We start from the raw sequence: 10,256 nt of genomic DNA, 5'->3' as shown, positions 1-10,256 counted from the left end.
TTCCATCTGTGCGGTCCACAGGGCTCTAATGCTAAGAGCACCATTAGGGATCGACCTAATGAGAGGACAGACATAACAACAAACACTAAAAGAAACATAAGTTGACTAGATGGCAAAGATGTTGCTCAAAAATGAAACGAATAAATCACTTAAATAAGTGTCTCATGTTTCAAAGAAATGCGATTCTGTCATAGCTGAGATTTAGCAGAGTCACAGGGAGTTTGGATCTGTCATGAAATGTTAGTCTAGGCATATGATGGAAGTGACTGCGTGACCTTCTTCTTTCATCACTCACGGTTCCTTCAGCAATCAGAGTTCTGCACGAAACAAATGGCAAATAGGTCCAGAGGAGACCTGTCATCTAGTAAATCACACTACAAAGCCTAAAGCCACCAGTAACGGCCTTCACACTGTTCTTCACCCAAGAAACACAATGTGATCATAAACAAAACTGCTGGGGTGTCTGGGAGGACATTTTAGGTGGTGGGAAAGTTCACTTCAGCTGAACTGATTAAATTAATATGTAAGGGATAATGTACAGTCAGATGGTCTTTAAAGGAATAGTTCACCCAAAAATGAAAATTTGATGAAAATGTATTCACTCTCAGGCCATCCAAGATGTATATGAGCTTGTTTCTTCATCAGAAACAAATTTGGAGAAATTTTGCATTACATTGTAATCCAAAACAGTTCTAAACAAATATTTTGATGTAAGAGGATAACAGGGGATGGAATTTTTCACTGAAGGAAGCATTATTATGGACTATTTTTGTCAGAAGTGATTGTTTGAATTTAAAATGCCTTAATGATGGATTTGTTTCTTATAGGCACACAGATTTTTGCTTTGTAAAATGTTAACAGATGGACTAGAGTCATGTGGATTATTTGTGGATTATTGTGATGTTTGGACTCTCATTCTGACGGCACCCATTCACTGCTGAGGATCCATTGCTGAGCAAGTGACATTATGCTAAATTTCTCCAAATCTGTTTTGATTAAGAAACAAACTCAGCTGCATCTTGAATGACCTGAGGGTGAGTTTTGTTTTTGTTTAGTTTTTTCAGCAAATTTTTATTTTTGGGTGAACTGTTCCTTTAACACAAAATAAACCCTGACAGATGATCAGGACCCCAACACAAAACAGAGTGGCTGGTCTTGTCCTTAAGGGAATTAATTTGCAATAACGACCTGCTGACTGCTCATTATCCCCCTTGTAGCTGCTTAGAAAATAAATAAAATAACATCAAATAGGCTATTAAATTGAATTTAAATTATAATATAAAATAAGTTTTAAAATTAATAAAAATAAACTTCCTTAGTCATTGCAATGTTTGTGGTATATTTGTAATAAGTAATAGGTCTATCTATCTATCTATCTATCTATCTATCTATCTCTATCTATCTATCTATCTACCTTGATTTGTAATACAAGCAGTGCCATTGAAGCAAAAGTCTGTGTAGAAACTATTGTTGTACCAGGCACGAGTGAAACACAAATTTAAAGATTATGTCAATAACCATTGGAGGCAGCGTGCATTCATAATACAGCGCACGAGAGCGCTCAGCGCTGCCCTGCTGAGCTCCGCCTACCTCATGGCCCCGCCCTGTTGAATAAAAAGGGGCGTGCCAGGCTCCAGAGGACTATTTAAAAGCTGCTGGAGGTGATGATCCGTTGACTGAAGTGTGTGGAGACTTTTTGCGCGGTTTATACGTTCATCTGTTTGAACAACATGGACTTTTATGATGTAAGTTTATTTAGGACAAATGTAAATCGCTCTGTAGTCTGATGTTTGATTAAATACTTATTAATAAGGCTTAGTCTGTTGTTTATGTTTATCATGTCTTGCAACCTGCACTTTGGGTGTCACGTTTTACCATTTAGGTTTTGCATGTTGTTTTAAAACTTTTTAAAACTGTTTTAACTTTGTGATTTTTAGCATATAATTTATGTGAAATTAATCAATGTACTGTTATTTTCTGCAGCACATCATTTTAGACAACAGCTCAGACTCCGGATCTGGAGACTTTGACTTTGACGAACTCTGTGACCTAACAGTCGGCAATGACTTCCAGAAGATCTTTCTTCCTATTGTATATGGGATTATATTTGTCCTGGGAATCATTGGCAATGGACTTGTTGTGCTTGTGATGGGCTTCCAAAAGAAGTCAAAGAACATGACCGACAAATACAGGTTGCATCTCTCCATCGCTGACCTCCTGTTTGTCCTCACGTTACCCTTTTGGGCTGTGGATGCGGCTAGCGGATGGCTTTTTGGGGGATTTCTGTGCGTCACTGTCAATATGATCTACACTCTGAATCTGTACAGCAGCGTGCTGATTCTGGCCTTCATCAGCCTGGATAGGTACCTGGCGGTCGTCCGTGCCACAAACAGCCAGAACTTTAGGAGGTTGCTCGCAGAGAGGGTGATCTACCTTGGAGTTTGGCTTCCAGCGACCCTGCTCACCGTGCCTGATCTGGTGTTTGCCAAAGTCCACAATGCGGGCATGAATACGATCTGCGAGCTCACCTACCCACAGCAAGCGAACATAGTGTGGAAGGCCGTTTTCCGTTTCCAGCACATCATCGTTGGCTTTTTGCTGCCTGGTCTGATCATTCTGACCTGTTACTGTATCATCATCTCAAAACTGTCCAAGAGCTCCAAAGGTCAGGCCCTGAAGAGGAAGGCGCTGAAGACAACTGTCATCCTCATCCTCTGCTTCTTCATCTGCTGGTTGCCTTACTGTGCCGGCATCCTGGTGGACGCTCTGGTGATGTTGAATGTAATATCTCACAGCTGTTTCCTGGAGCAGGGTCTGGAGAAATGGATCTTCTTTACTGAGGCGCTTGCGTATTTCCACTGCTGTCTCAACCCCATCCTTTATGCTTTCCTGGGAGTCAAGTTCAGTAAATCTGCCCGTAACGCTCTGAGCATCAGCAGTAGATCAAGTCACAAGATGCTGACCAAGAAAAGAGGTCCTATATCATCGGTATCTACCGAGTCAGAGTCATCTAGTGTCCTGTCCAGTTAACGGGCACTTTGTACATAAAACTTTCCTACATGGATGACTAAGCTTTCATTTATTTTATTTTATTTTTAAAGGACTTTACAACACTTTTTGTATATTGTAAACTTGTTGTGTTGATAATTTTGTAACACTTTTTATTCAACTACTTAAATTAATCTTTTTTTTATGTTAGTACTTTTTTTCTTAGTATTTTTATTGCAGGACCTAAAGGCAGAGCCTTGACAAAGTCTGTATACTTGCAGAAGTTCTTATCAGGAAATGTTAGCAAACTGTTGCATAGTCTTTTGTCTGATTCCGAACGTGTAGTGTAAATTATTTGTACATAGTTCATTGTTTGCCATTGTGTGTGTGTGCACTTAGCTTTTCCAATTTCCACATAAGCTTTTTGATATTTATTGAAATGGTAGCTCACACTGTAAAAAAAATAATTAAAAAGGGGTTGTAATTTAATCATGTCACAATTGTTGCATTTTTACTTCTATTTCATAATAAAACCTTAAAATCACCTATTTTAATGAGGTCTGACAGTGTCATTACTACTCTCCAGTGGCCATACTCACACACACACACACACCCCTCCACCCCAATCTCTCAGTGGGGGGTGGGGCAGAGCTGAAGTGGGGTGAAGGTCTGTCAAGTTACCAAAACAAAAGCTCCACCTGATCTCCCGCTGAACAGAATGGCTGAGGAGAGGGTCTGTAATTTTAAGAACATCTGTGTTCTTCAGCGTTTTAAGCAACTGCTGATACAAGACACCCATTAACCTACAAAGGGACAGAATTGGCCGTCCTTCGGGATTTCTGTTGTTGTATCAAATAACAAGCAAAAGAAGTTAATGAGGTAGTTTGAAGATGTCAAGTTTGAAATTATAAAATCTACAGAATACAAATGTAATGTCTTATACTGGTATAAGAGAAAAACATTTTAGAAACATTTTAATGGGTCTTGACTAAACCTATCAAGAAAATGTCCCACAAATCAAAAGATAAAACCCAAAAGACAATTAAATACATTTTATCCTCTACTTTGTTGTAATGTCTTGAAGTTTTAGTTTTATTATATACTATATTTTCCCTAATGATTCTCATCAATGCAATACAGTAATTTCTTATTAGAAATAAAAAAAATTTAAAACTTAAATTTAAAACAGCATAAATTAAAATCAGTATAACAAAAATTGAAGATTCAGTAATTTACCTTTTAAATTATATATTATACAATTAGATTATATATATGATATATTATATAATTTTATATATATATATATATATATAATTAGAATTATTAATTAAAAAATGCAAAATTATTAAAAGCTGTACTTTTTATATGCAAAAAAAATTAGAAAGAAAGAAAAAGAAAGAGAAGAAAAATGACAAATATTCTTTATTTTATCTTTTGATTTGGTAAATTCTGTAAATTCTTACTTAAGAATTTATATAGGATTACTGTTGATATGAAGACGTGCACTTTTGACCTCTGTTTGCAATGCAAAGATTTTAGTCACCAAGTTGTGGTCTATTGCTTGATGAATAATCATCAGGTTACAGAAACAAGTTAGCAGCCCTGAAGAAACTATAAACCACAGTGGCAGAACATAGATATTCACAAGGTTTATATTGTAATGGCTTAACTCATCTTTAACACAGTGGGCTAAAATTACCATTTCTAAAGAGTCCAATGAGGTGTGAAGTACCCTGCATCAGACTTTAAGGTTTATGGTTATTTTTCAGTGTCTGCTCTCACAGTAAGAGGTCAGTAAAAATAGAGCATTCGGTGCTGCATTTTGTTCATTTGGAAATGTTTTGGAATGGTTCTGTCATTAGCATAAGAGCTGTTCTCAAAAGCCACGCCACACCATTAACACTCCAATGAGCTCAGCTGGACCATCTCTCCCATCTCTAAACTGCCATTTGAAAGGAGACAAACCAAAAGGAGCTTCTGGAAATCTGCTGGGAAAACACTATATTATCAAATCCTGGATCAAACCTTAGCCAAGCATGTCACAGGTCAGATGTTAAGTTCATCCAAACACTCAAATCACAGCCCTTTGATAATTCATGCCTTTAATAATGAATGTCTTAAAGAAGATAATTATGTGAGAACAAAAGAACACATAGAAAGTATGATAGCCTACTGTAGGCTATTTAGAAAGTAATCAAGGTAAAAAAAAAGAAAAAAAGAAGTTGCTTTGTTAAAGCCAGCTGCTTCTCAAATATGGCCAGAAATGTGATCGACCTGTTTATTTAGATGTGTAAATAAAGCTATAAAGGGAGCTTTATTGCACAGCAGGTTTATCAGACTGTATTTCATACTCTTGCCATTCGTTTATTATTACGTTTACATTGTTTTGGCTGAAGGATCAGGAAGGCAGTTTCCTGCATCAGGACCTCCTGTGACCAATAGCTCTTGAAAGACTTTATAGTTCTATAACACAACTGAATAGAACAAACAGAAATGGTGGTCTGTAACTCAAGAGTAAGAGTGTTTTGAGGTTATTTATTGCCTCGTTAATTATCCAGTGACCCTGGTTATATGAAGCAATCCTACTGAGAAACATACAAACATATAATATATACAGTATGTATGTAATATATAATATATATATTATATGTTTACATGTTCCACAGTAGGTCTATGTTTCTCGGAAATTAATATTCATCAGGTTACAGAAGCGTTTTAACAGCCCTGAAGTAGGCTAACTATAAACCATAGAGGCAGAACATATTCAAAGGGTTTATATGATTTAACTCATGTTTAACACATTATTTTTCTGGGATGGCAGTTGCACTGTTACTATATAATGTTTTATTTCACTTATTAATTTAACTGTTTTTTTTACACGAGCTGAGCAGCTCAAAGACGAATTGCACTGAGAGCGTGTGCGTATAAACCAGTAACTAGGAACCTTTTTCCGCGGAGACGTGTTCTACACGGACTCGCGAGGAGGCTGGGAATGTGCAACAGCAAAACACTTCCACACTTCTCCACATGTCCACCGTTCCCAGTGGCTGTCACTGCCCATTAACAAAACTGAAATCTTGAATATCTAGTGCTTTTGTTTCACTACATCCCTTCAGAGCCGAACTATGACTAAAGAAAATGTACAAGGGTGAGAATACAATCTCATTGTTTTCTGCGGATGTGTAATATTTGTGGTCAGGGCATTCATTAGCTTTCCTTGCTGCTAGCTGAATCTAATAGAGTTGCAGATGATTGCATCAGCAGTTTATAGATCTTTAACTATGACAGCAGAACAGTGTCTTTATATACTAACACTTGGAGGTAAACAAGTGATCAGATATGTTAAATAACTTTTGCAACAGTTTTAACTTTAATTTGTGAATTATCTTGACTTAACTTCGTTTGGAATCAAATCAATTTACTGACATAGAAGAGAAGAAATCTTATCGTGGAGACGTTTAAAATGCAATACAGTTAATAAACAGAGTTAGTGTGGAGGAGTTTTATGTTGTAAAGAAAACATTTGATATGGATAAGCAGTGTTTATGATGTACTAGTTGCAGATAGTTAGTTTTTAATAATCAAGGTAATGTCTGTTAATGGCGTAATGAAAGACACAGTTTGATGATAATGATTTGCTGCTCAAGAAACAATTATTGTCATTATGAATGTTGAAAACATTTCTGCTGCTTAATTTTTTTTTTTTTGTGGAACCCGTGATACATTTTTCAGGATTCTATGATAAATAGAAAGCTCAAAAGAAAAGCATTTCCAATAATTCATGTGGAAAATAATCTATAAAGTCATGAAAATGAATTGATCGATAGGTTTGGGAACCCTGGATCCGATAAAAGAGGCCATTGTAATAATAGTTCTTTTAATAGAAGAATTTCCAATAAGTAAACACCTTGACCTACTTTTACTTTTCAAAAACCAAATTGAAAGTAACATTTCAAACACAAAGTGAAAGTAAGAAAGATTCGTTTTGATCTCGGATATTAATTACATTGATTTTTTTCATGTTAGTTATTAGCAGACGAATTATTAAACGGATTATTTATATAATAATGCTATGCTGTGCCCAAAGCAGTGTTATGTGAACAATACTGTCTATGGTTTAATATATAAACCATAATTTGATGAGTCAACAGCTGCGTTCTGGGGTGGTGTGGAGGGCATCTGAATGCTCCACCCTTATTTTTATAGCCCTGCTCTGCTCCGGGCCTTGTGTTTCTATGTAAATACATAACCTCGAATCTGGCACAGGCCTTTAATTATCGGCAGTCTTCTCATTCTCTTCTATCTGCCCCAGTGCTTCCAATTTCCTGTGAGCAGAAATTGCAGCGATGCTTTGGGGACCGTCATCCGTGAATTCCCTTGAAAAGTGCTCCGTGCTGTGCATATCTTCACTGTGGCCCTTTATGTCCTCCACTGCCGTTACGTGCTAATGCATAATGCAGAGGGGGTAGTGGAGTTGTTTATTGCCCACTTTGGCACGGTTGAGGTCTCAGCGGTGCCCACGGCTGGACCGTTGTTGTCTTGGCAGTGGTAGTGCTGGGGAAGACTTTCACCGATCCATTGTGTTTAAACTTCTGTAGCTCTGTGTACAGGCACTTGATCCTGTGTTGCCTGAGGGCTGCCATATGGTTGCCTGCCCAGATTCTGCTGTTTTTGGAGGTTCTTTGTAGATCAGTGTTGGATAAAGGGCAAGACTTTTCAGTGGAGTCACAGTTTCTCTGTTTGTTCTGTTGTTTGGAGTAATTAGTGTAATAGTAAATTCTGTTGAATGTCTTGAGGTGGAGCATGGGTTTGTTCTGCTCATGTTGTTGACCACCTGTTACTCTTGTGGTTTCAGATTAAATGGTGCCATTCATATCCTTAGAGCGAGAGGACAGAATTTAAATTTAGCAAATGAGTGATTTGTAATGGGTGTATTTAAAGCGGTTGGTCAGTCCTGTTAACCGGAAACCATGTGTTATTTAATGAGTTTAAAATGGTAATGGAGATCATGGATGTCATTTCCTTTAACCTCTGCCCTGTGATCAGTTTACATTTTGTTGGGGTTTCTGTGTAATTGTGTTTGTTTTAAATAACTGTTGCACTGCTTGGTAATTCATCTCTGCCGTATTAACTAATGATGGATGGGTGGTAGTCTTGGCAAATGTTAGACTCACTTGGTTAAGTGTTAAGTGTTGGTTAGCCAAGTGTCTGAACTAATGAAGCAATGGACTCAGGTGTTAATGCCAAAAAGGAAAGTCATTTCAGAGTAATTGATTTCATTTTTATGATCGCTAAGACAAACAATATCTAAATGAGAGATTTTTTTCTAAGTAAGCTTGTTTCCTGTCATATCATTATATAGAGGAAATAAGCTAGTGTCTATGTTTTTTTTTTAATTGCCAGTTCTTATGTAGAGCAGAATGGCCAATGTCATGTAATTTAATAATAGGCTAGTAAATTAAATTCCTGAAAAAAAAATGTTTCTGAGTATTACATATAGGGTTGGGTACCGTTCACATTTTAACCGGTACGGTACTGGTATCGGTACCTGAATTTCGGTGCCGGTACCCAACGGTACTTTTTTCGGTACTTTACTCTGTGTAATTACAAAAACATTTATTTCAGTGAAAAAATAAGTCCAATAGTCTCAATTTCAACATTTTGAACAATAGGGCCCTACAAAGTTTAACTTTACAATTAAGTGATTAATCTAGTTGTAATATTTATTTTTTATCATTTAATTGTTTTATTTAAATTTGATAGAAAATTGAATATTTAAACATGTACATTATACTTTACAAAAGTAATACAAGAGTAATATATTTCTGTTACATGTTAAACCATACTTTTATTTTGACAGGTTGCCATGAAGTTTCTGTGTGTATACAGTATGATGATGCTAGTTTTCTCAAATGAAATGGTAAAATTCTCGCGAAGTGACTCTCACAGCAGCTCTGGAGATTAATGCCTTGTCCAAATACCCACACGCGTATACCATGCGCGCGACAGGATGTAAGTGCGCAAGATTGTCCCAGGTCTTAAAAATGCCAAAGCACAGTGCCCTTAATGCACACTAAATCCACACTATCTCGGATACCGCTCCGGAGCGGTATTCGAGGCTTAGTGTATCCCATCATGCATCATGTTCTGGAAATAAATTGGGAGATTTTTTGCCAAGATCGCGTGAGAGGTCACAGAAACCTTTCCAATGTAAGTTAAATATTAATAATAATAAGATATTACATATAATTAAAACTAAGTGCTTCACATTTTATTGCTGCAAAGATTAGTATATTTATTTTTGTACAAGATTTGCAACTGCTTTTTATCACTTAATTAAATTGTGTCATCTATTATAGAGACTACTGATCAGACATTTAGAAGTTGCTTTTAAAATGCAAAGTATTGAAAATAATAATAAAACTCTGTAAACACTTGCATTTTTATAACACTAGTGTGTCTCATCAGGTAATGAAAAGTTGTACACACACTTGTGGTCTTCATGCTGACATGAACACTTAGGCCAAATACAGGAAATACGTCATATTAGTAGTCAAGTGGTCAAGTGCAAAAACCGCAAGTGTGGGTATTTGGACATGGCATACGTTTTTGTGTTCAAGCCGTCATATAGTGAGACGCAGAGGCCGAAAATCACCGTGAGCGTCACGCATGCTTCAGTATTTGTGTAGTAAACAAAACCGCATTACCGCCGTTCATACATACAGAAGCAAGCGGAACATGCAGGATTCATATTTAAACAGTCTTTTTGCATTTTAATATTCACAGACACTAGTTCATATCGCGATTCGAATTAAGTGGCAGTGGCTACTTTTGATTTATTCGTCCAAAATTGACGAATTCCACGACATTCCGCGCTATAGAGTAAATTATGTTTTTATGAATGGACTCCACGATCCTATCCGTGTTTTCGCAGAATGCCCATATGGCCCTAGAAATGTAACCACACTTCAGAACATTTCGGCTTGCCCTGTGTGTTGTTTGAACGAGTTGCAGGGGTGACATCACGTCACAGGGTCTCTCTTTCTCTCTCTGTAGCGTATGCACCCAGATGCATTCTCAGGTACCGGAATTTGTGTATATTTATTACGTATATATAAATAGACACACATGCATGAATATATTTATGAAAAATATGTTATGTTTATATATTAAATATATTTATATACAAATTATATGAATATAAATATATACTGTATGTGTGTGTCTTTATATATACATAATAAATATACACAGTACACACACATATT

General features: G+C 36.6%; 2 protein-coding genes across 2 annotated transcripts in view; both read left to right on the top strand.

Moving 5' to 3' along the window:
• Nucleotides 1-1,668: 1,668 nt before the first annotated feature.
• On the top strand, nt 1,669-3,542 carry LOC107663919 (C-X-C chemokine receptor type 4-B-like). Its single transcript, XM_016454328.1, has 2 exons — nt 1,669-1,745; nt 1,984-3,542. Exons 1-2 carry the CDS (start codon nt 1,731-1,733, stop codon nt 3,028-3,030), a joined length of 1,062 nt encoding a protein of 353 aa, XP_016309814.1. The 5' UTR covers nt 1,669-1,730; the 3' UTR covers nt 3,031-3,542.
• Nucleotides 3,543-5,953: 2,411 nt separating this feature from the next.
• LOC107663896 (aspartate--tRNA ligase, cytoplasmic-like) overlaps nt 5,954-10,256 on the top strand; it is a 33,475-nt gene continuing 29,172 nt past the window's right edge. Inside the window, exon 1 of the mRNA XM_016454296.1 lies at nt 5,954-6,136. Coding sequence (XP_016309782.1) covers nt 6,114-6,136 — 23 coding nt within the window. The 5' untranslated portion in view covers nt 5,954-6,113. The remainder of the gene's footprint in view (nt 6,137-10,256) is intronic.

The sequence above is a fragment of the Sinocyclocheilus anshuiensis genome, unplaced genomic scaffold (assembly GCF_001515605.1).
Source record: "Sinocyclocheilus anshuiensis isolate Anshui unplaced genomic scaffold, SAMN03320099.WGS_v1.1 scaffold976, whole genome shotgun sequence".
Lineage (NCBI taxonomy): Eukaryota > Metazoa > Chordata > Actinopteri > Cypriniformes > Cyprinidae > Sinocyclocheilus > Sinocyclocheilus anshuiensis.
Note: the sequence above shows the minus strand (reverse complement) of the source record. Positions and strands in the feature narration are given on the sequence as shown.